Source organism: Chanos chanos, chromosome 1 (genome assembly GCF_902362185.1).
Source record: "Chanos chanos chromosome 1, fChaCha1.1, whole genome shotgun sequence".
Lineage (NCBI taxonomy): Eukaryota > Metazoa > Chordata > Actinopteri > Gonorynchiformes > Chanidae > Chanos > Chanos chanos.
Genome location: NC_044495.1, coordinates 56,094,903 through 56,118,793, shown reverse-complemented (window position 1 = coordinate 56,118,793; position 23,891 = coordinate 56,094,903). Strand labels below are relative to the sequence as shown.

The 23,891-nt window shown below is 41.6% G+C and overlaps 1 protein-coding gene across 1 annotated transcript in view; it reads left to right on the top strand.

The window, feature by feature from the left end:
- Nucleotides 1-719: 719 nt before the first annotated feature.
- si:dkeyp-14d3.1 (transmembrane protein 132C) overlaps nt 720-23,891 on the top strand; it is a gene marked incomplete at its 5' end in the record, with an annotated part of 102,660 nt that continues 79,488 nt past the window's right edge. The window contains one exon of the mRNA XM_030783328.1: nt 720-1,621. Within this exon, the coding sequence (XP_030639188.1) occupies nt 720-1,621 (902 nt within the window). The remainder of the gene's footprint in view (nt 1,622-23,891) is intronic.

Sequence of the window (23,891 nt, the reverse complement as noted above, 5' to 3'; positions counted from 1 at the left end):
TGTGTGTGTGTGTGTGTGTGTGTGTGTCTGGGGGGCATGGGAGTGTTGGTTTTGTGTGCACTGTATGTGTGGATATGTGTGTGCACGCGAGAGAGGTTTGTGTGTGTGTGTGTGTGTGTGTTGGTGGTGGGGGGGGGGGGGGGGTGGCATCTGTTGTGTGTATCTGGTATCCTCCCGATGTCAGACGGACTCATCAGTCTCCTCGGTGCTATCTGACTGTGAGCTGAAATCAGTGTTGCTGCTGGAGGCTGTGCTACAATGGGTATCACTCTCTACTGAAACTCCAGCAACCAGCCTGTAACAGCAGGACAGAACAAACACATTACTATCTTAGCCGCTGATCTAGAGTCTGCTCTTACACTACGACCACTGTAGTTGAGATCACGACGAGGACTAGGGAAAACTGATCCTTGAGCTGCTGTTTGATGGTGAGGGGAACTGATGAGGTCAGATAAGGGAAAGTGAGCAAGGTTATTTTGGGATATGAGAAGAGGCTTTGATTAGAGATGGTAGAAAGAAACCATTATTGGTACTTCAACAGGGAATGCTTGCTTTAAAGAGTGTTTTGAATAAGTGTCCTAAACTTCGAAAAAGCGGTGTTGTATTTCCATTTCCGTTCTGGAAATTCCCACGCATTATTCAAACTGAAACAGTAGTTCCTTGGGCATCAAATGAGCATACACTTACTCTTGCTCCTCTCTTAACCGTTATCTGTCTTGTCTCTGTCAGTCACAGACGGTCGGATCCTGGATGGTCTACAGCGAGCTGCGTCTACTCCCACCTATCTGCCCGTCAATTACCAGCTTCTCCACGCTGACTCTGCCTTTTTCCTGAAGGAGGCCAATCAGGAATTCATGAGAAACTCCAGCATGCTTTCCCGCACCGAGCCCTTCTTCATCTACCAGGCCCGGAAGCCCCCCGTGGTGAACGCCAGCTACGGATCGGTTTCGGTGGAGCAGCCGGTTCCTCTGGACCTCCTCCAGACGCCAGGAGAGTTTGTGGCCTCCTCGCTTTTTACCTTCAACTGGAAGGTACAGACCTTCATAATACGAGAGAGGATTTATCTTACGAGGCCTAGGGTACAAGTGCTCTTTTACGTGTCCGGGCGCGACTGGGACGACTACAGTGCCATCGACAAGCTGCCCTGCGTTCGCATGTTTGCTTTTCACGAGACCCAGGAGGTACGTGGGACATGCCAGCTCAAAGGGGATCTTGGTACCTGCGTGGCTGAACTGGAGCCTCTCCCCGGATGGTTCAGCCCCCCTAGCGTGGTCCCCGGACGCCAGAGGACCCAGGATTCGGCCGAAGGAACACCTGTGGAACTTTATTACATCCTGCAGTCCTCGGAGGCTGGAGAATGCCAAGGGGAGGAGTCAGGGAAAACCAGGAATACCATGCATCTGGAGCAGGAGGGCCTGTTTGGGTCAGCTACCTCCACCCCTATGCGAAGGATCGGGAGCGTCAGATTGTACCAGACCCCTGCCGCTCCGGAGCTCTCGGAATACCAGTTGGATGGGAATTTTGTGGTACTGGTGCCGTCCATGCCCGTCTGGCAAAGGGATACGGTGTCTGCCTTCATTGCTGCATCCCCGTATTCCCCTGTGGAGATGTTCACTCTAAGGTGAGAGAAAAGTCTTACATTCACTTTGGCTGAGGTTTCTGCTGTGTGTGCCCGTTGCTAGCAGTGGTGGGGAAAACTACCAGACAAGGTTCAGACAAATCCCCCCCCCCCCAACATTACTTATAAATGAATTGCATCAATCGGGAATGACCACATGAGCCGTCACACTGTCAGCCATACAAGGACTGGTCATTTTTTTTATGCAGTCATAATTAACGTCAATAGACTGTGCGAGCAGTTGGCGAAGAATAGCCGTTAACCATTCAAACAGTGGTTTTCCAGTAGCCATGCCAGCAAATAAGACAGGGGCACACAACACACTGTGCTGTGGATAGTGTGCTAGACTGAGCTGTAGCAAATGAATCCTTACATCTACAAAAGGCTACGGTGAAAGTTTATCACTTGGCCAAAAAGCATAGTCCACTAATAAGTTACGTGCACGATCTCTTTTTTTTTTACCTTGATTGGGTTATTGTGTCAAAGCCGTTTATGCATCTTTAATGAAGAAAACGTCAGGGTGGAAATAGAAAGGGCACGCGGAAGGAAGGAAGGAGACCATCTGTGCTGTAGTTTCGGCGTTGATGTGGGTTGCCCTGTCTGAGCAGCTGTAGCTGCGAGACAATGAATGTGAAAGATAGTCCGGTGAACGAGTGTTAGGGGAAGACTGCAAAATCTCAAGAACTCGGTTTAAAACGACTATTAAACAAAATGGGGTTAGAAGAGACCAGATTGAGGATCGAGATTTCGAGGGCAAGGAGGGGGAGAGTCATTGCGAGAAACGGCAATACCCTCAAAACAGAAACATAAAACGGCAACCTTTGGAAAAGCTTAAGAATGGGCCTGTAGGCAACTAGGAAGAAAATTCATGCCAGGAAAAAAATAAACAAAGTCGCGGGGGATGGTAGTCTGCAGAGGTTGTGCTGAATTCAGGGGCGCACGTGAAGCCATTAAATGCCATAAGGAAGACTGGCCAAAGGAGTGCCAATTCCCTTATGGGGGAAAAAGAACATTTGCCTGAGGACGGACGTAAGATTGCGGAATATAGCAAGGTGTTTCTTTAATGATGCCAGGTTTCCTTTCATATCTCTGAGGAGCACATATACAAGCTGGTTAATGAAAAGACTGAAACTGGGCATGTGGACTCATTAAAGGCAGCCGAGAAGCAATGTTCGTGCTGGTTATATGAACATGTTTTCGGTCGGCAGGGGTTGGACCTGAGGTAACTTGGTTACTTGTGTCCTCCAGGTACAGTTTCTACTATAGCCTACATTTATTGTTCATCTGAGTTGTTTGGTGCCTCTTTGGGAAAAAAGTATGACTCACCTTTAGAAGGAAACACCTATTCATTTAGTTTTGTACAAATCTTGTCTTTGTAATAGAGGTCACTGACAGTATTGTCAGAAAAGTGTGCGTCCAAGGATACGCTATGTGAGCAGTAGTAGGAAGTCAAAAATTCAAGTCCTTGATTTGACAAAGACGGCCTCATATTTTATATTGGATTTGCTGGACTCTCTTTTCGTTACCAAAAAGAGATAAACGGATCCACACCACGGCTGGAGTGTGGATTGGCCAGTAAAAGAGCATGAACTGAATCCATCTGTTTTGTAACGCGCGGATGAAATGCACAGCGCTGGTTCCTAGAATACCATAGAGTCTATTTATTTATTTTTTTAACCTTCGTAATCTCCATAAATTCTAACCTGACAAATTATCAGGCTTAAGTCTACTTCTTCCTCACGCTCTGTTACATCTCGAAAACTTTGTTGCGTTAGTCTAATTAGTTTTGTTTTGATTCTGTCTCTTTCTCGTCACTGCGTTTGCTACACGTTGCGTCTTTACAGCGTCTCTTCTTGACTCTCGATATAATTCTTTCTCTTTTTTGTTGTTTTGTCAGAGGGAAAGAGGAATCCTGTTTCAGGGGGAGATCCAGCTGCTGCACTGAAGCTCTGAGCACTAATTAGACTTCGCAGATGAGACTAAGTGATTTAGATAATTAACACACAATGCAAATGAGGATGTCATCAATTAGAATGCGTTTCCATTAGCTTAATGGCTTTGCGTTCCCCCGATCTTAATCGCAGCGGGTGAGAACATTTTTAAACCATAAGAGATGCAGAGACAAGGGGTCAAGCTAATTTGTCAACCCCCTCGTAAAATGAAAATAAGGAAACGCGCTGATCTAGATGAAAGCCGGAGCGCTAATGCAAATGAAAAGACTCTAAAGTAACAAGCTGATGGGGTCGTCCCCCTGCTCAGAGCTGTGGAAATGTTGTGCTTGCTCCGTTAAATTAGTATCACGCTTTTTGGGAATGTTTAGATCCCAATGTGGCATAAAGCAACTGGGGGAAGAACCCCCCCCCCCCCCCCCCCCCCCAAAAACAACAACCAATAAACAAACAAGCAAACAAACAAAAAGGTTGTAGCTTAGCATGGTCAGCTGTTCAGTTGTTGTATTGGTTCTTAATTTCTGGTATATTTTGTCTCTTTAGCAGAGGTAACAATAGGCTGTTTTGATTGGCGTCAGCCGGTTTACTCTGAGCTTTAGGTCCTAAATTAACAGTCAGTGGTTTGTTAGGGCCATTGATGGTTAATCTTTAAACACTGTACTGTAAGTACAACTAGTACACTGATACTGTTCGTGGTGTCAGAGATCGTGTAATTGTTGTAAGACAAGGGCTATAGATTATGTCTCTGCAAGTTATTAGTGGCTACGTAATAAGAATTCTCATATGTATCACCGTTTCTCAGTGAAATATGATAATGCTGCTACAATTGACAACATAATGGGTACAGTTTTGGTTTATGTTTATATTTTATGTTTTATTGAGGAAGTAGAGGGTTTATAAAGATTTTTATGGTCTCGAACTGTGTTGATTTGCATACCAAACAGACGTGGTAATGAACATGTTCATTAGGAATTATTAAGAGATTTTTGACCTGTGTGTGTGTGTGTGTGTGTGTGTGTGTGTGTGGCTGGCATTCTTTTTTTGGCTTCTTTCCAATGTTGTTCTGTGATCAGTAAACTGGAAGCTGAGCGCTGCTGATATGGCAAGGTCTGTGGTTATGGGGGCCAGCAAAAAGCCAGGTGATAAGTGTGTGTGTGTGTGTGTGTGTGTGTGTGGCACATTCAGGGAAAAGCCCTTGTGGTTAGCAGTGAAAAAGGTCTGTGATCTTCACTTGTGCAGCATCATTATCATCATCCCCCATAAACGCTGTTGCTTTTTCTACCCCCCCCCCCCCCCCCTCCCCCCCCCCCCCCAGTCTGTTTCTCTCTCTCCCTCTCTGAAGATTCACAGTTATGCTGCCCACAGCAGTGAGTTATCCTTAGATAATTATACTGTTTTAAGGACCAGAGATGAACAAAAATAAAACCGATGTTTGACATCAGGTTTTGCAGTGCTCACTTGCATCACTGTTGATTTTCCATTGTAGACGTTTTTTTTAATCAGTTAAGAACACTTAATTAAAACATCTTCATAGTGTTTTTGCTTTAATATATATATATATATATGAATAAAAGGAGGGATAAGTTAGTTTTTACAACAAACAATGTCTTCCTCAACACAAGCATTGAATGCATAATAAGATAAATGTGAAATATGTCTTTTATATGGATCTCGACCCAGTAAATGACTCTATGACTTACTGTCTTCATGTGAGAGCTCTAACATAACATTAAGTAATTACTTTACACTATCTAACTCTTCACTTTTATGAGCTCTCTTCTCAGGTTTCTTCAGTCTCTGTACAAATCTGTACCTTTTCTTTTCTTTCTTGCTTTCTTCTTCTTTTTTTTTCTTTTTTTTTTTTTTTGAAAAAAAAAAAAAAAAAAAAGAACATCGACTACTGTTTCCAACTACGAAGTAATTATCGCATTGTGCAGTGCAGAAAAAAGACATTCAGAGACTATGTTTAATGCAGACCTGAGGAACAGAACCTGTGGCTAACTCCAGAAAAACCAATCAGTGGCTACCCAGGGTAAACAATATCATCCCAGCTGAACAAGACCTCATCTTCTGCACCTCCATATCCAGACTCAGGGATACACGCTGTGACAATGGCCAAAAACACAAATTGCAATTCTGCTTCTTTTTTTGTGTGTGTGTGTATGTGTGTGTGTGTGTGTGAGTGTGTTCTTTCAATCATATTTCTTTTTCTTTCCTGCTATGGAAATTTGGCCGGAGGATCTAGCTTAAAATGAAAAGGTGACTTTTTAAATTGGATGGAATTGCCAGCGGTGCTTAAGGAAAAACCTAACGCGCTGGAGAATAAAGGAGGGTAATCTCAAGTGTGTGTGTGTGTGTGTGTGTATGTGTGTGTGTTTTGTTTTGTTTATCATATATTTTCATCACTTCAATTAAAATACAAAAGCAAATGAAAATGTGCTTGGGGTTTGCAGGTTGAGTCCACAGCGTAGGTGTTGATCTAAAGTCGTTACCCAGGAGCTGTGCTGTCTGTGGCTATTTGCTCCAGACATGAACAGCATCACATTATTTATTCACTAATTACTAACCTTCATTGGATCTTGAGGTAAGCTTATTAGTACAGTGAGTTAAGAACAGTGAGTGTAGTGTATAGTTTGATCAGACACCTGCAGATGACGTGACCCTTGATAACTGGAATATCTAAACACCTGTTTTGTTTATGTCTTTTATTTTAACTGGTAGTCGCTAGATAACAACTGATCCTGTCTTACTTTTTAAACAACATTTTTTCATTAACATTTAATTGTCAAATATAATGAAAAAGAGTATTTGAGGTAACTCTGCTGACTGTTATAAATTTAAAAAATGCCCAGTATCATAATGGTTTTGCTGCCTGTCTTAGGTTTGGTTGTCATTACCTCCAATGCAAAGCTCATTATGTCGTTTTGACCGTTGGCGAAGGCTTATGTAAAGCCTGAAGCTGTTTGGATCTCAAAGCATATTCATAAAGCTCAGAATCCGTTTTGACGAGCAGCTCTTTTTTTTTCTGAAAAAGTCTCTCAGGTTCTTTATGGCTGATGGATGTATTGACTGAGTGTTGGCTCCGACTTGCAGAAAGTTGTTTTTTAATCAGTTCTGTCTTTTACGCTAGTCTGTTTATGGTTCATCCTGTCTGTGTCTGGAGTTTGATTATCTCTCACACTATGAATGTGTAGCCCAAAGTAACACATAAATGCATTTAAAAAAAAAAAAATTTCTTGTATTAGTCAAGAGCTAAATCTTACCTATTCATGGAAAATAGCACTCTCCATAAAATATAGATTCACTCTGGGAAAAGTTATCAGAGGCTGTTGGAAGTCAGATGGAAGATTTGATTTGCTGGTTACATCAGCCATATTTGCCAATGCTGATTTTAGAGGGAAAAAAATAATAAAGTTATTGCTTTTCACCTCCGCCGCTCTATTCGAGATCGTCCTGCTTATTATCTGAGCCTGAGAGACCAAATAAATTCATGTTGATTTATATATTGCCAAATTTGGAGGTTAACAATTATTTAATTTCAGATACACAATTAAACTTTTGTGCAGTCAAATTTCATTCCGTACCAACTTCTCTTATTTCTCAACCTACTTAAGATTTTTAATTAGCCCCAAAACTGAATTTTCAACCTCAAAAAAACCCCCCTACTTTTCCCTCAGTTTTATGTACAATTACATATCAAAGCCAAAGAAATTTGCTTTAGCGTTATCAGAGTGTAAGCTTAGATAAAAAACTGCAGGTCGTTACAGTTTTAATTGGATGAATATAACACAGTACAGTACTGTATTTCTATATTCAAATAAAACTTGGGGTGTGGGGGTGAAATTACAAAAAAAAAAAAATCTTTCCTAGTTTGAAAAGAATAAGGAGGCACACACAGAAGGATGCAAATAATGCTATTCTGAACTCATTAACATAATTTGTTTTCAGTAATCATGGTGAAGCAGTAATTAGGATGGTTACCAGTCATTGATAATTCATTACGCCTCCGAATTAGGCGGTTTGCATGCAAATGAAAGAATGATCCCAAACTAGAAATAGTATTTAAGATACTGTCCCTAGGACATTGAAGGGGCGGGGGGGGGGGGGGGGGGTATGGGAGAGGGTGCGTACGTTTAAGAAAAAAAATTGAGTCTTACACATTTTCAGGAAGCAAAAAAGAAAGAAAGAAAAAGAAGAGGGTTCTTTAGTTACTTGTAATTGCAAATTTAACGCAGACAATAATAACCCTAAGATTTAGATCAATACAATTTAGTTTATCTTTTCTTTTTTTTTAATGCTGAATTTAAATCGGAAAGGTGTTTTACAGAAGAAAAATGACACAGTGACTATGTTTGCAGACCTAGTTTCTAGGCTCCTTCCTATCCTCCTCTTTTCATCCAACTGCTTTGGCGTTGAAGTATTATGTTCATCCCGTGGAATGAAAGGTGAAAGGTGAGAGGCGTTACATAGAACCAATAGGTGACTGAATATAATACAACGAAGTGTTTCCTTTGACCGTTTCCACTGATTGTTGACAAGCGCCAGCCGTCGTAAACTGATTACAGAACTGAGAGAGGTTACCCTTTTCAAAGGACGCTATGGGACGACTGCTTCGTGATCCGTTTCTCGTGAAATAGCATTGAAGTCGTCTTAATGTCACCAAGCGTAGAGAAGACTCGCATTGCGACGGTCATCACATCTGATTGAACCGAGTGTCTCTTTTGAAAGTTGTTTTCAAAAATGTTCCGTGATAAGTTTTGAAACTTCATAGTTCATAAAGTTTTTGGAGTCTTTCTCTTTTTTTTTCCGTGTGTGTGTGTGTGTGTGTGTGTGTGTGTGAGAGAGAGCGAGAGAAAGAGGCATGAGACAGCACTAGGTTTATGTTAATCATTCACTCCCTGTGAAGAGCAATCTACAGAATTTTTGATTAATAGGTCTTGAATCAGTCAGTTGTTCCTAATATTGGAAAAGAGAGTAGAATATGTGTGTGTGTGTGTGTGTGTGTGTGTTTTGAAGTAAACAAACATCTGAACACTACAAAAAGTGCACGCTGCTTAGTGGGAATCAATTTACTTCATCTTTAAAAGGCAGTGCATCAGTGAACACATTAACAGCTATTCTGCCTCATTATGTCAGCTGATGGACACTAGTTAACGAAAGCCGAAAGCTCAACCAGGCAAATCACCAGGTGCAAGGGACAGCAGGACTCAGAGCATACAAGTCCTCTGTGGAATGTCTGTGTGTGTGTGTGTGTGTATACATCTGTGTGTGTGAGTGTGTGTGTGTGTGTGTATCCATGTGCTTTAGAGCAAACCACTAAGTTTAAGCTCTTCGTTGCTGGGCAAACTTGCTGATGACAAGAACTCAAAACAGTGTTTGCTGGATGTTCTGCCACAGCCAAAGACTTGATACAGAATTTTCTGAACTAGACGGAATGAGAACTGGATTTTCTTCCAGAAGTTACACTGTTTATCTTACTGCTTAACAGAGCAAAATTCCAGGTTCTGAGTTATAAGAAAAACTGAAGTAAACAGTATTTTTTCCAGTTGGACTTAACTTTTCCCTTCTCCAAAATCCTCCTGTTACGGGGTGGAATATGTAACGCTAATTGGCTAGCCTCTGCTGCTCGCTCTTCTTCTCTCTGACCTTTTCATCTGTCTGTTGTTCTCTCTTTCTCTCATATCCTTCAAGTCTTAAACAGCCGCCCACAGATAACCCCTCTCCTCTGTCCATGTTATTAGTTCTTCTCGTAAGTTTCAGATAGTTCATCAAGAATACAGCGTCAATTAGCGACTAGAAGCAGCAGGTCAGAGGGAGAGACATTCTGCAATGACGAGGAAGTTAATTTATTTTATCACTGGCATTAAATACAGTGTAAAACTGTTTGGCTAATTAGTGCACATGGAAACACCTCTATTTCTAAAACACGAAGGAAAAAAAAAACGCAATGCATTGTTAGAATCTTGGAAGACTTTAGTGCCTTTGTGTTTATATATATATAGAGAGAGAGAGAGAGAGAGCGAGAGATGTATTTCCTAATGTAAGAAGGGAATTAAAAGGGAAGAGAGAGAGGGAGAGAAAGAGAGAGAGAGAGAGAGAAAGATATATAGCATTTTCACAGCAGGGCAGTTACTCATCAGGTCTCAGTATTTTAAGTTACTTTGCCCAGTTTCCGTATCACAGTGACTTCATGCCTCTCTGCCCCTCCCCCTGATAAGCCCATGCAGACAGAATGGTTTGACTACACTAGCGTTTCTCTGCCTCTCTAGACTTTGTTTACTCTACAAGTCAGTGGTGGTTTCCTCTTCATAAAGAGCCTTTTAGCTCCAAATAACCCTCTGACCTCATCCTCTACAACTTCAATCACTCTTTCAGTCTGTCACGGTATTAAGCTGCCCATTGTCAAATATGGCACGCTAGGTAGCATTCTTAAAGTTGGACAATGCTGATATGGTTTAGTATCTAAGTCACAAGGTCATAATTCTCTCTTTCTCTCTCTGTCTCTCTCCCTCTCTCTCCCCAGTCTCTCTCATTCTCTCTCCCCCGTCTCTCTCTCTCACTCTCTCCCCCTGTCTCCCTCTCTCCCTGTCTCTCTCTCTTCCCTTTTCATTCCCTACTTACTTTAGGAAATACATCAGTGAACTCCGTTCAGTGCAATGATGAAGCACAAGGCCATCTTGTAGGTGACTGATTTTTACTGTAGCCACTCTGCTGTGAAGTCAGCGTGTCGAGTTAAAGTCAATCTAAATTTACACTCCCTTTGGGGTACTTTTATCTGGGGTGATTGCGTTATGTTATAGTATGCGATTGAGGCCCTGGTTACCGCAAGACTCTCAAACGCTGTTGTTTCCTCTGTTTCTCTCTCTCTCTCTCTTTCTCTCTGTCTCTCTTCTGGCACTGACAGGAAATGACTTCCAGTAGGTAATGGCTTTGTTAAGCGTCCATGTTGGTTAATGGACAGCACCTTCGTGAAATAACCTTGGCTCTTTAATGGGCTGAAAGGCTAAGGAACTGAAATTCTATCAAACTGACACTTTACTGTGAACTTTTCCTAATACCTTCCCCTGCAAATTGACTCTGATACACTGTTAGCTGTAGTTCAGTTATATGCTAATGTCATAGCCAATAATGAAGCACTGAACAACATTACATCATCAAGCATTTTCAAGCCCATTGTGAGAGGATTATGTGACGAGCGCCACGATATTCATTTTATTTTTCAATAACCCATCCAGCAAATGATGCTAAACCATTTTGGCAATACAAAGAGCACAAATTTGGAAGATTAGCTCTTCTTTGTGTGAGTGGAAATCAAATAATATTAAGTAATTGTCATTAGCATGTTAATTACTTGTTTGAATATGTGAATTGTGAGACCGTTGTCTTTTCAATTAAAAGAAACAAAGCAACAGTATATGCATGCAGTGGACTGATGACTCTGTCCAAAAAGACTTTTACATGGACACAATGTTCTGTCATAGACGGCGCTGTTTACTAAGCAAAGCCACGGTTAAACTAGATCGTATTCTTATGTTCTCTGATGATTTGGATATGTTGGGGAAAAAAAAGAAAAGAAAGAAAGAAAGACAAAGGAAAAAAACGGAGGGTTGCAGAGGTGGACATGCTAAATTATAAGTTGCTGTTATTTTCTAAGTATAAAGACGTGAGTTTTTTTTCACAGTCTGGAGGATACCATCGTTGAGAATGCAGAGAGGGAACTGTGAAGACGGCACCTAATCATTTTCGACGCAAAGCGCCAGGTGACCCAACCTTTGACGGCTGTATTGCGTAGACTGGAAAAGAAGATGCAAGTCAATATATATGTAGTTTCTGTCTGGTCTCATGAAAAGTGGCATCAAAAATTGACATATATACTGTATATATACATATACATATATATATATAGGCATATAACAACATTGTGATCTGCTCTTGCAAAACATTAAGTCATTAATGTCCTGAAAATGTAAATATTTGACTTTTTTTTTATTTTATGGAAATACGTCGATGTTTGTTGCTACAGCGCCACTCTCTTTTTGTTCTCACTTCAGTAACTTGGTAACTTTTTGCACAGCCCTTGTGAATGACATTTCATACGATTACACAACCAACGTCTCACGTCTGGTTGAATAATGACATTTGCCAGATGTCAATATGTGATGACTTTTGCATGGGAATTCATAAGGTTTCTGCATTTGTTTCCCTTCCTTACTTTCTTCTCCCGTTTCTTCTGTTTCGCAGTAACAAGTCGGCACCAGTGATGCATTTTCTTTGTGCTAAACCTGGCTGTTTAGAATCCAGCCCTCTAAGTTCTGATATGTAATTATGTAGGTGGATGGTGTTGCGCACCTATATGTCTTCCTATACCAATACGTCACCGGTCTGTGGTGAGCAGATAACTAAAAGCCTGCAAGCTTGCATTTCTCTTTTTCTTTCTCTCTCTCTCTCTCTCTGTCCCTGACTCTTTTTTTTTTTTTACGACTTTAATTTCTCTGTATTTCAAATAACGGCGATGCTGTAGCATTGCTGTTATGCGGGAGCTTCATCTCACAGTCGTCTCCTTTGTTCGCAAACCCCTGCAATTCAGGGTTAAACTGTAAACGGACACGCTCCCGAGCGCGGTGTCCTTGAAAGCACACAATGCAGAACTCTCTCGATTTCGACGTCCCTCCTTTGAACACGGGTGAATTTTGAGAATTTTCTCCTTTTATCCGGGTTGGTGTGGGTTGTTTTCTTATTTCAGACTGGTCGATCTAGACATGGGTGACCATGATGTACTGGACAGCTTAAGTTAAAATGATATTTGTGGTGTGTGTGTCAGAAACCATTGTTGCAAGCGAATTGCAAGTTTGAATGTGCAGTAGACTTAACAACACTTCAGCACCTCTCTGTGTTCAGCACTTTGTATTCACTTTCCCTTTCATAACAGTTATGTATGATTACAATTATGTAATTTAGAACAACGAATAAGTTCACTCGCTCACTCACTCATTTTCTAAGCCGCTTATCCTAATGAGGGCCGTGGGGGGTGCTGGAGCCTATCCCAGCGTTCATTGGGCGAAAGGCAGGGAAACACCCTGGACAGGTTGCTGGTCCGTCGCAGGGCAGACACACAGACAAACACAGTCACACACACATTCATACCTAGGGGCAATGTACTATCTCCAATTTGCCCAACCTGTGTGGCTTTGGACTGTGGGAGGAAACCGGAGCCCCCGGAGGAAACCCACACAGACACGGGGAGAGCATGCAAACTCCACACAGAAAGGACTCTGGCCGCCCGGCCGGGAATGAATAAGTTCAGTTTCATAAAACTTCAAGCTGTTTTTCTTTGTTCTCATTCTATTGAAGACGGCGGTTTTCTACAAAAAACCTCCTCAGTGGTTAAAACCTGATTAAAACAAGGCATTAATCCTCATGTCTCTTCAGAGTAGAATGTTTTTTTTTTTACTTGCTCAAATTCCAGTTCATGTAAAAAAAAAAAAAAAAAAATGCTATTTTATGTCTGTTCTTCAGATCTGTTGTCAGAACTCCAGACTCAAAACACTGAGATGTGTTTGCAGCATCATTCATAATTAAAAGCCCAGGAAGCATTTTTAAGGTTTAATATTCGTGCAGTAAGTTGGTATCGGCCCTTTTCATTCCACTTGCCGTACTTCTTCTGCACATCACACATCACACAGACACAGCAGACTTTCACTGTTCTGAATCCGGAATGAAATTAGTTGAGAAATCAGCGTGTAACGTCGTTCAGTCGATGAATCCTCATCCCGATGTGAGACCATATCGTTCAGTTTTGCTCAGTTTATGATTCCTGAAGATTTCCATTGTGTCACCGACTAAGCCTTTATCTTCAGAGAGACCTGTCGTTCTTGCGAAAGCTATGACATCTCACAGATTTTTTATTTTAATTTCATTTTTATTTTATTTCATTTTAATTTCATTTCCACGGGATGTCACGCGAATTCTCCTCGTGCCGTATTTACGAGCGGATTCTGAGGAACCAGAAAACCCACCTGAGGTCGAGGGTTCGTGTTTTAATCTCCGTGTTTTGCTATGTGCTAAACGGGTCCGTCGTAGCGTAAAAAAAAAAAAAGAAAGCCAAGGATGCACACTTGTACTTCAGGAGGCAGCTGCCGGCATGTACGGCTTCACAGGACTATTGATCTGAAGTGTGACACACTGAAACTGTCAATTCTGTCCATAGTGTTTTCACTTAAAGCACAATCTATACCATGACTATGAAGAACCTCATAAAGATTTGATGGAAAAACGACATAATGTTTACAGTGTCACATGAACTGCGTGTATTTCAATATCCTGTTAGGTGTTGAGGGTGGGAAGATTAATAAGAGCTTTTTTTTGTACAGGCAGTAGAAATCTGTCCTTCTCTGTGGCCAGGTGTTGCAGTTTATCAAAATCATTGGCAAGGCCACATTAAGTTGTTTACAAGCCATATAGACAAAGGTCCCCTGCAGTTTTTCCACTTTATTTATGTCTCTAAAATGCTTGAATGCCCAAAGCTAACCTGTTTTTTTTTTTTTTTCTTTTCTTCTTTGATAGTCTGGGCCTTGTGGTTCATGCAAGGTCACGCTAGTTTGTTTGTTCATTATTTTATATACTCTTATTTCAAGTAGCTGGCAAATTCGACTGAAAAATTAGCCTGAAGAAATGCACTTTGTAAACAGGGGCAACTGTTTGCGTGGATTCTTGTTTTTTTTTGCCTTAGTCATGACCCATATCTGCAAAAGCACTTGGTTCTCTGTGCTCTTAAGGCATTGTCCTCGGGGTGAGAGGCATCTTGGCATAAATTCAGTTCAATCCAATAAATTCACGTCCGCAGAAGGTGCATCCAACTACGTGAGTTCCCTCCTATGACATTTTGGATTCGACCTTTCTTTTGTAACGTATCCCTTATCTGTCGGTCAATCTAAGCCATCAATTTGTGGCGCTGTTCAAAATCCCCTATTCTCAGGTGAACCGCCACTCTGTAAAGGGGTGGGGGGGGGGGGGGGGGGGGGGGGGGGTGAAAGAAACCCATCTAAAATATCAGATTCGCCCAAGATCATCCCCATTAACTGGGTCATGTTATCTACTCTCTCATTCTCTGTGTTTACCTAACCCTGGTGACGGGCGGTCCACAATCCCCAGATGATCTCCCCTCGTGTGGAGCCATCGCCGTGGAAACCCATCTGAAATATCAGATTTTGTCCTGGATGATCCGGCCATGCTAACCCCCCCCCCCCCATCCCCTGTGTTATCTGAATTCTGTTGTGTACAGACCTGCCCTTGTTCGAGGGTTAGAGCTGACTTACTCTCACCGTGTCCCGACTCCTCTTCGGTCTGCCAAGAGACTCAGGCTTAGGTCATCGTCATGGCGATCAGTGTTGTTGTTGGGTTTTTTTTTTTTTTCCGTCGTTGACAAGGAGCTCACTCTCTCAGCCCTAGTCTTTCTCTGACCTATTTTGGAAGGATTTAGAGTGTGGAGTCCTGGAAATACGGTAGTAGATATTTTCCATTCAACAAATCTCTCTACAAATCTAAAACAAACAAACAAACAAACAAACAAAAAAACAAGCAACTTTTTCCTATGTGATGAATGGATTTTGTGTTGGACTTTTGAAAGCTTTTTTTTTTTTTTTTTTTGCTGTTAGCAATTGAAACAAATGTTCCAAAGATTTGCACGGCAGGACGCAAATGGGAAACATAATGTATGCTTGATTTATTGCCTACGATAAAAAAAAAAAAAAAGTAAATAAATAAAGAGATAAAATTCTCGCTGAATGACAGAACGAACGGTTGCTATGGAAAGTACGTTTTGAAGCATGCAAGAAGCCGCAAGATTTTTAATTAGATTCACATTGGAAAAAAATTGAACTGAGCAGAAAATAAACCGTTCTACTGAAAATTTTATGAGTGGAAAATAAAGCATTTATTCAAATTAGACAGTGTACAGAACATACATTAACCTTTCTCATGACTTTTTATTTTGTTCTTTTGGAGGCTGAGGTGCCACTGTGACCCCGCCCACCCTAATTTGCAACTTAATGTGTAAATTCCATGAAGCACATACATCAAACATAGACAAGGTCACAAAGTGAAACTGTTTCTAATTTTTCTTAAGTCCACACTTGGCATGTTTTTAAGTATCTTGTGACATAAAAAGTGACATCTCACCAAAAGGTCTCTGTGTCACATATCTTTTTTTATCAATAGTTTTCTATAATAATTCATATAAACACTTTTGGTTTCTTTTCTGGTGGGACAGTTTATGCTCTAGGAGGCAACTGATATACACGTCTTTACATGTTCACCTGTTTCAATTTTCACTGGTTCATCTTTTAGATCTATGTAATCAAAACGAATATTGTGGGACTTTTTTTTACCCAGTATGCTTTAATTCAGTATTTTCAAAGTTATTCCAGTCATAGTGGAAAGAAAAACCCCTGGAAAAAGGTATAACAATAGGACATGTTTTGAGTGTAGAGTGTTCTTAGTGTACCTTTGCTGAATGTTGACTTCTGAACTCTGAAACGTGTGCCAAATATTGACTTCTGAACTTGGAAACATTTGGTCAGTAGTTCTGTAAGTGAACATTTCTAACTTTTTTTTTTTTTTTTGGAAAGTCTGGTGCCAATCATTGTCACTGGTTTTTGGAGTTGGCGGACTTGAAGCTAAGCTCGTTTTAACGCAAACTATGCCGCCCCGTTCCCCCCGGTTTTTGTTTTGCTCTTTTTCACCTCAGCGCTAATCAATAAATGGAATTGTAATTAACCTCTAGCACCTCCGTGTTGTTGTGAAAAGGTACGCCGCAGCCGTTTTTGAGCTCTCTGCGCATACAGAAGTATTGAAACCAAATCTGAAACAATGCCACATCTCGGCTTTGAAAACCCCAAAAAGGATTACTGTTACTTCATGCCTTTATTTTTATCTCAGAAGGTTCAACTTTCCAATTTCCCCCAATATTTGATATCGGGATTACATTTGTGCTTTGAGCTTCTGACGCGGAATCTTAATGTCGGTACTCGCTGATATCAAACAATATTTAAAATAGATTTGTTTTTTTTTTTTTCCTTTTGTGGCGGGAAAGAGAAAAGAAAAGAAAAAAAACTGATAGCAACTTTAAAAAAAAAAAAAAAACACAGTCAAGAGTTTCTGTGTCACAGAGAAGAAATAGAGGGAAGAGATGCTGTTACAATGCTCTGGCATTTTACATACGCGATCCAAAATTTTCCCTGTCTTATTTAATAGGCTGACATTTCTAAAAAGGTCACGGCCTTTCTGGATTCATCCTCTACCTCCAATGTCAATTTTTCAGCTTTTGAGGGCTGGTTTGTAAAGAGGGAGGGAGGAGAGGGCGGGGGTTTGGTGGGGGGGAGCGGTGTGTGTGTGTGTGTGTGTGTGTGTGGGGGGGGGGGGGGGGGGGGGGGGGGGGGTGTTCTGGTTAAGAGGCCAAAGGCTGAGCCAGGAGACGCGGGATTATGCGCCGAGCCGGATTGATCCGTAGGCCGATCACTCTGATCTTTTCCACCTGTCACTTTTCACGCCGGTCCTCCAAACGACTAATCGATGGCTTCCGTCCAGGCACCTCCGCCTGGCAGAATTACAATCTTGGTTATAGATACTTTTAGCGCTCAAAAGCTTCCAAAGAGGGTTTTTACTAGATCTCAGGGGCAGATATGTTAGAATATAAAGAGAATTACGAGCTATAATTACAACACGCTCGTAATAGATCGGAGAAGCGAAACGTTTGGTCCTTTTCATGTTGTGGATGTGTGTTCTCGTCCACAATATGCTTCGGAAAATCACCTACGGTGTCAAACCGCGGCCTCACTTGAGGCGTCTCTTATTTCTTCTTTTTACTTTCTCTCCTACAGGGAGAAACTCTTAGCCTTTCAACGCGCAATATCAAAGTCTGAAGTGCCTTTCTGGAGGCTTCTCCTAAGACACTAGGTACAGCAAAACAGAGGTAGACAAGAAAAAGAGAGGAGGGAGAAAGTAGTTGAGAGGCTTAAGCTAGTGTGATTCTCTGTCTGTGTCTAAGAGTCACCTTGATTTCATGAAACGATGTTACAGTGAATGATAATATACCAGCCTTTTGATTTTTATGCCATATTGTATGACGGACAAAATGCGGTATTCGCGCAACATTATTCATAAATACTGTGACAATCCCCAGTGCAGAATATAGAGATTCGCCGACGTGCACCCGAATTTTTAATTGTTCCAATCCTTAAAATGCTGCTGCCTTCATTACGGTTTTGTTCATTGCATGTTATTAAGGGAATACAAGCTGCTTCTAAGTTCTTTTCCCGCTGATTTATTCAGTCAGTCAGCAGTAAAGAACATTCTAGTACACGCTGTTCATTTAAAGTCCCCCCGTACTTCACATTTGAAGCTCTGATTCGTCTGAAAGAATGTAACCAGAAATGAATTTGAAACAGTCCATTACTGGATTCAGGTGTTTTTTTTTGTTTTGTTTTTTTTTTACGAACATTCGTCTAGTTCTGGAGCCTGAGTGTTTAAGCTGGGCTGACCTCAGATGGGCAGACATCCGTGAACGAGGGGGGTTGTGGGTGGGTTGGGGGGTTTGGGGGGGGGGGGGGCCGGGGGGGGGTCCGGGGGGGTCCATACAGGTTTGAATTGAAGGGAAACTCACGGCGTGCGTCCAAACGGCGAGTCCACTCTGAAATGGAGAGTAATGGCTGAGGTGTTGGATCTTGACGTGCCCTGAAGACTCTTGTTCACACTCAGTGCGCTTGTCATCCATCACCGTGCACACTGATGCAGGACGATGGGCTCAGGAAACCGGACGCTGGGCCCGGGAGGGGCAGCCAGAGTGCTCGGACTGTGGAACATGGGCTCTCTCTGCTCGTACAGAAGTCAGAGGGTCGTCCATACCATTTTTTTTTTTTATTTTAGAAAGCACAGGGCATGACGTGTCCATGAAGTGGCAGTACTGTTTTTCATTCACTACTTTTAAGAGTAATAACAGCGGTTTTAGAGTAGGGTTTATCCAGAATTATTTGACCACAAATATCTGAATGGAAGGATTACCTCTGGTGTGGTTAATCCTTGGTTTTCATCATCTATTGCGCCGCTGAGGTCATTGTGATGCCGGGGCGATAGAGGAGTTAAAGCTCCACAGAAATAACCGGAAGGTTGCCGGTTTGAATCCCGGTCAAGTTGTCGATTTGTCTTGGAAGACAGGTGGTTGCTGTCTCTTTGTCCTGAATCTGGCTGCTGGCGTTGTGTCCCTGACTTCCAAACTTAACCTCAACCTGTTCCAGGGGTGCTGGGACATTGTAGCTGGTCCTCCTCACCTACGCACAGCAGCCTTAGAAGAGAGCAAAGGTGTTAAGCAGTGAAGCAGTGGTTTAAAAAAAAAAAAAAAAGGCCTTTCTGTTGAATGACTGTGCTACAGGCAGAAGGAGTGGACGACTGGGTCACCGAATCAAAGAAGCATATTTTCGTATTCGTTTTTTTTTTTTTTCTAGAAGGAAAAAAAAAAGAGTCATCTTCTCTGAATTGTTTTTTTTTGTTTGTTTTTTTTTTCCCTGGCCGAGTGGTAAAAGGATACTAAGGAAGAGCACCAAAGTGCAACTGAACGTTTTCCTCAGACCAGGTATTTGTGTGAGGAGTGAGGGGGAAAAACGGAGAGGGAATGAACAGAAAAGGATTTAAAAGCAGAAAGGCAGTTCGAGGTGCAGCTCTAGCGCTCTACGGTCAGGTCGTTACGTAAGTGGTACAGCCAAGAAAAAGACACCTCAACCAATTAAACTGGAAATTGGATTCTGCTTTGCCCCTTTCCTTTGTGAAATATAATGTGTACCTGAATCAGGAGATTAATGCACCAAATGAGGTTTCCTCACACTGACACACAGAAGAGCACCCAGACAGAACGACAGAAAGATAGATAGATAGAGAGAGAGAGTGAGAGAATCTGAGAAATCAGTCCAAACATTCAGAGCTGATCCAATCGTCTTCCGTCTCACGGTTTCCAGAGTAACGGTGTACCGGAGCTGTGCCATCATGCACTGTGTGGAACAGCCACTCTCCTGAAGCACAGGCTTCTTGTGCCACACAGAGAGATAATTAAGGTGCATAACAGCTTTGAAGTGAGTCATTAACACCCAAAGCCAAGAAGGCATTGACTGTCCTGTCAGTGGAGGCTTGACCCGCACGCGAGGAAACTGACACCGAGACGCAACTTCACCTTCAAGAAAAAGAAAAGAAGAAAAAAAAAAAGCATTGTTGTGTTTCTATGATGGAACCAATGACAAAAATGCTCGTGTCGAATGCTCGGTACTTTGTTGTGTGGTATCAGTAGAATTCATTTCTGTCTGGACGCCTGTAAAATTTTCTCAAATCTCTTTACATTGAATTTAAAACGATATTATGATTGTTATTATATTGATATTATGGCTGTTCCGTCTGTGGTAAACGATTTCCAGGGCTTTTTTTTGCGGATCCTTGAGACACAGTGGATGTTAGATTCTAATGATCCAGCCCCGGTTCTGAGTGATGGAGGTTTAAGAGAACGGACAGGTCTAATGGAGCAGATTTAGACAAATCAGCGCTGGTTTCATTTCAGTTTTTCAGTGTCAACTTTAGAAGATAAGAAGCCGCTGGGGCGCTGCTGTTCAGGGGAATTTATATGACATTATGACAAAACGAACTTGACTGGATTGTGATTAAATAGATTCATAGTGTACCACACACACACACACACGCACACGCGTGCAAACACACACACACACACACACACACACACACTTGGCAAGCCCTTGTCCCCATATTTAGTTCACCTTGGCTTTCACAGAGTCCTGAGCTCATCGCAAACTATTGTTTTAGAGGGGAGAGAAAGAGAGAGAGGGAGAGAGAGAGAGAGAGAGAGGGAGGGGGGGGGAGTGAGAGAGAGAGAGAGAGTGTCCTGAGAGAATCAAAGGCCTTTGTGTAGACCTCTTGAGTCACAGGCACTCAGGGGACTATGTAAGCTTTCTATTGACAGCACAGTATATCTCTTACACACACACACACACACACACACCACACACACACACACACACACACACACAGACCTACTGACCACACACAAGGACAAAATTGTTCTCTTCTTCCTTTCCTCTCTCTTTCTCTCTCTCTCTCTCTCTCTCTCTCTCTCTCTCTCTCTCTCTCTCTCTCTCTTTCTCTCTCTCTGTCTGTGTCTCTCTTTCATTTGCCTGGTTAATTCCACTGTCATTAGCTCAGCCTACCCTTATGCTGCCCATCATGTGTCAGCAAATCCATCATCAGCGGCTAATGTTTCCGTGTAAGCTGATTGGACCAGACATTGTGTGTGCATGTGTTTATGTGTAGGTGACTCAGAAAGCTGACTTTACAAACTATGCTGTGTGGGTCTGCACTTAGGTGGAGGTTTTTTTCCCATTTTGTTTTTCTCGACATTTGCTGAATTATACGCTTTTATTCATCATATTGCTCCGGGAAAACAAAGTTGTGTCACAACGATTATGGCGCAACATGAAAATAGCAAAGGTCCAAATGTTCTTCAGATTTTTAATTTTTTTTTTTTTTTCAGTTTTGCAGAACTCTTCGGCGACGAGCAGATTGCTGTTACAGATCTTTTGGAGTAAATTGCTTGCCTCTCTGGTGTAATTAACAGCACAGTACAGTGTGTTTCTGCTTTCCTGCTACTCTGAGGGGTTTTTTTTTTTTTTGGTCTTGTTTTTGATCTCAATGTCTTGTCTCTGTGTAAAAAAAAAGAGGATATAAAAAAGAAGTATGTCAAGATTTATTTTAAGAGAGCTAAACTCCAAAAGAGGTTATTTGTTAGATGTCTGTTGCTTCTAATTGTTAAGACAGCGTGTGTGTGTGTGTGTGTGTGTGTGTGTGTGTGTGTGTGTGTGTGTGTGTGTGAGTTTACAGTCAGAGTTGTCCTTCCTTTCCAGACCTAATTTAGATTATGACTATGCTCTTAAAATTAAGAGAGGCATTTAAAGCTGCAAGGGATTAAGATTACGATGTGTAGATTAATCAACTCAAAAATGAACACTGTATGAGGGGGTCTAAGATACAGATAAACTTATCGTAGAACACTAAACACTTACATGCTTTGCTATGCACAAAACAAACTATAAAGGAGATGTTTGTACTCTACCTCATTACAATATGTAATTAAATAAAGTGATGTTGAAATAAAATGATGGATTTAAGGATCTAGACAGATAAAACCAGACTAGCTTTTTTTTTTTTTTTTTTTTGGGGTTGTTGGTCAAAGTTTGTGAAACGCAAAGGTCAGTGATGCAGCCAAATGAGTTCAGACTCCATCTTTTACCTCTGAAGTCTGAAAGCCTCCAAACAAACAGATGCGGGTGTGGTCCCTGCATGTCTACGACAGTAGAAAGCCTCTCAAAAGTTTCCGTAACCATGGAGAGGACAGATATTGCACTGGTAACATGAGTACAGTATAGGAGTTATACATGACCAACTGTGCTATGAGGCTGATTTTTTTTTTTTATTTGTTTAGATTCCTGTTAACCTTGGGCTATTGCAAACGATTTACGCTTTTGAATTTTTCAGGTATTTATATAAGAAACAAAGTCACGACATCCAAAAAAATCCACATTGTCCAAACGGTAAATGTAAAGATCATGTCTAAAGACAACCGTGTTCCCCTCAGGAGAGAGAGAGTACAGGAACGCGGAGTCGTCCTTAGTTACTGTCATTTTAAGAAACTAAGAGGAAGCCAAGCCGGTGCACGTAAAAAAAAAATAAATAAAAGGCCCCACCTCCCCAAACAATAATTAAAGGTTTACAGCACGTTTCTCAAAAACTACAGCCTCTAAGCTATTATCTTACTGAATATAATATGAATATATTACTTTTCTGTTTCTTTCTTTTCTTTTTTTTTTTTAACCTCTTTCTCAGCATTAAGCATCGAGTGTCGTTCGGCCGGTTTCCCTGTGCCGCCGTGCATATAAATGGAAGCAAAGCAGGGTCGGTTTGGTAACTCAGTCTCCGAATGTAAAACTCAGATGTGGCTTGGCGTTAAAACTAATCAAGGCCAATCAGTCTGATTGGTAAATCAAGGGATTAGTGACGGGAGGAGAAAGAGAGAAATCTAATGAACATGACCCCCCCCCCCCCCCCCCCCCAACTCTCCCTCCTTCCTTTTCTGAGACTGAGCCAGAGGGATGTGCTAATGAAACGGAGGTTGTGATTGAGAGGTGTGTGTGTGTCTGTGTGTGTGTGGTGCGTGTGTGGTGCGTGTGTGTGTGTGTGTGTGTGTCTTCAGGAAATGACGAGATTCAGACTCATTTACCTCAGAGGACTAATTGGCTGAATTGTATTGGAGATTTTTCTTCTTCTTCTTCTTCTTCCTCTTCCTCTCTTCTCTCTTCCCAAAAGAGTGTTCAGAACCTGCAGTATTACTAAGATATCTCTTCTCTTCTTATCTTTTTTCCAGAATGAGTTTTTCTCTCTCTCAGTCACTCTCTCTCTCTCTCTCCCCCTCTCCGATACCTTAAAAAGTTTCTGGCGGTCCAGGAATAGCAGAGTTTCCCTTTTAATTCCATTTGCCCTGTGGTAACGTAACAGGAGCAGCTTCACTCACTGTGCCAGCAGAGCAAAGAGTGCCTCAACAGCTAACAGCGCTACGCTAATACAATCGACACGACTATTTAGTCTTAATAGATTTCACCCGGTGGGTGCGGAAATGGAGGCTTCACAGATTAACCTGTTTAAGGTAATTGGATAGAAACCTATTTTCATTTTTTTCCCCCCTTGGTTTTTCCAGTCTGAGATGGAGGCTGGTAGATTATTCGTTCTCAATTTAACCTCCCTGATGGACTTTCTTATTTGGATGTCCCTGCTGCTAAATTGGGTCTCGTTTACACCATAATGTTTTATCTATGTCTGTGGCATTTGGTTTTCTTCTAATACTGCTGTTTATTTTTTTGTTATTTGTCTTAAACCACATTCAGTGACATTCATACCGTTTTTCCTCTGTTTTTTGTCTTACTCTTTCTTTTTTTTTTGTCATTTCCTTGCTTTTCTCCAGGGTAAGGTCTTTTTTTATTCTCTCTCTCTCTCTCTCTCTTTCTGTGTGTGTGTGTGTGTGTGTGCATTGCTCTTGCTGTGAGCAGTAGGCTTGTTTGCCTTCATCTCTCTTATTCTAAAGGTCAGATCAGCAAGGTTTAAAGAAGTTGTGTGGAGCACACTCTTACCCAGGAGGATTTTGTGTGTGTGTGTGTGTGTGTGTGTGTATGTGTATGTGTGTGTGTATGTATATGTGTGCGCCCAAGTGTGTATGTGAGTGTGTGTGT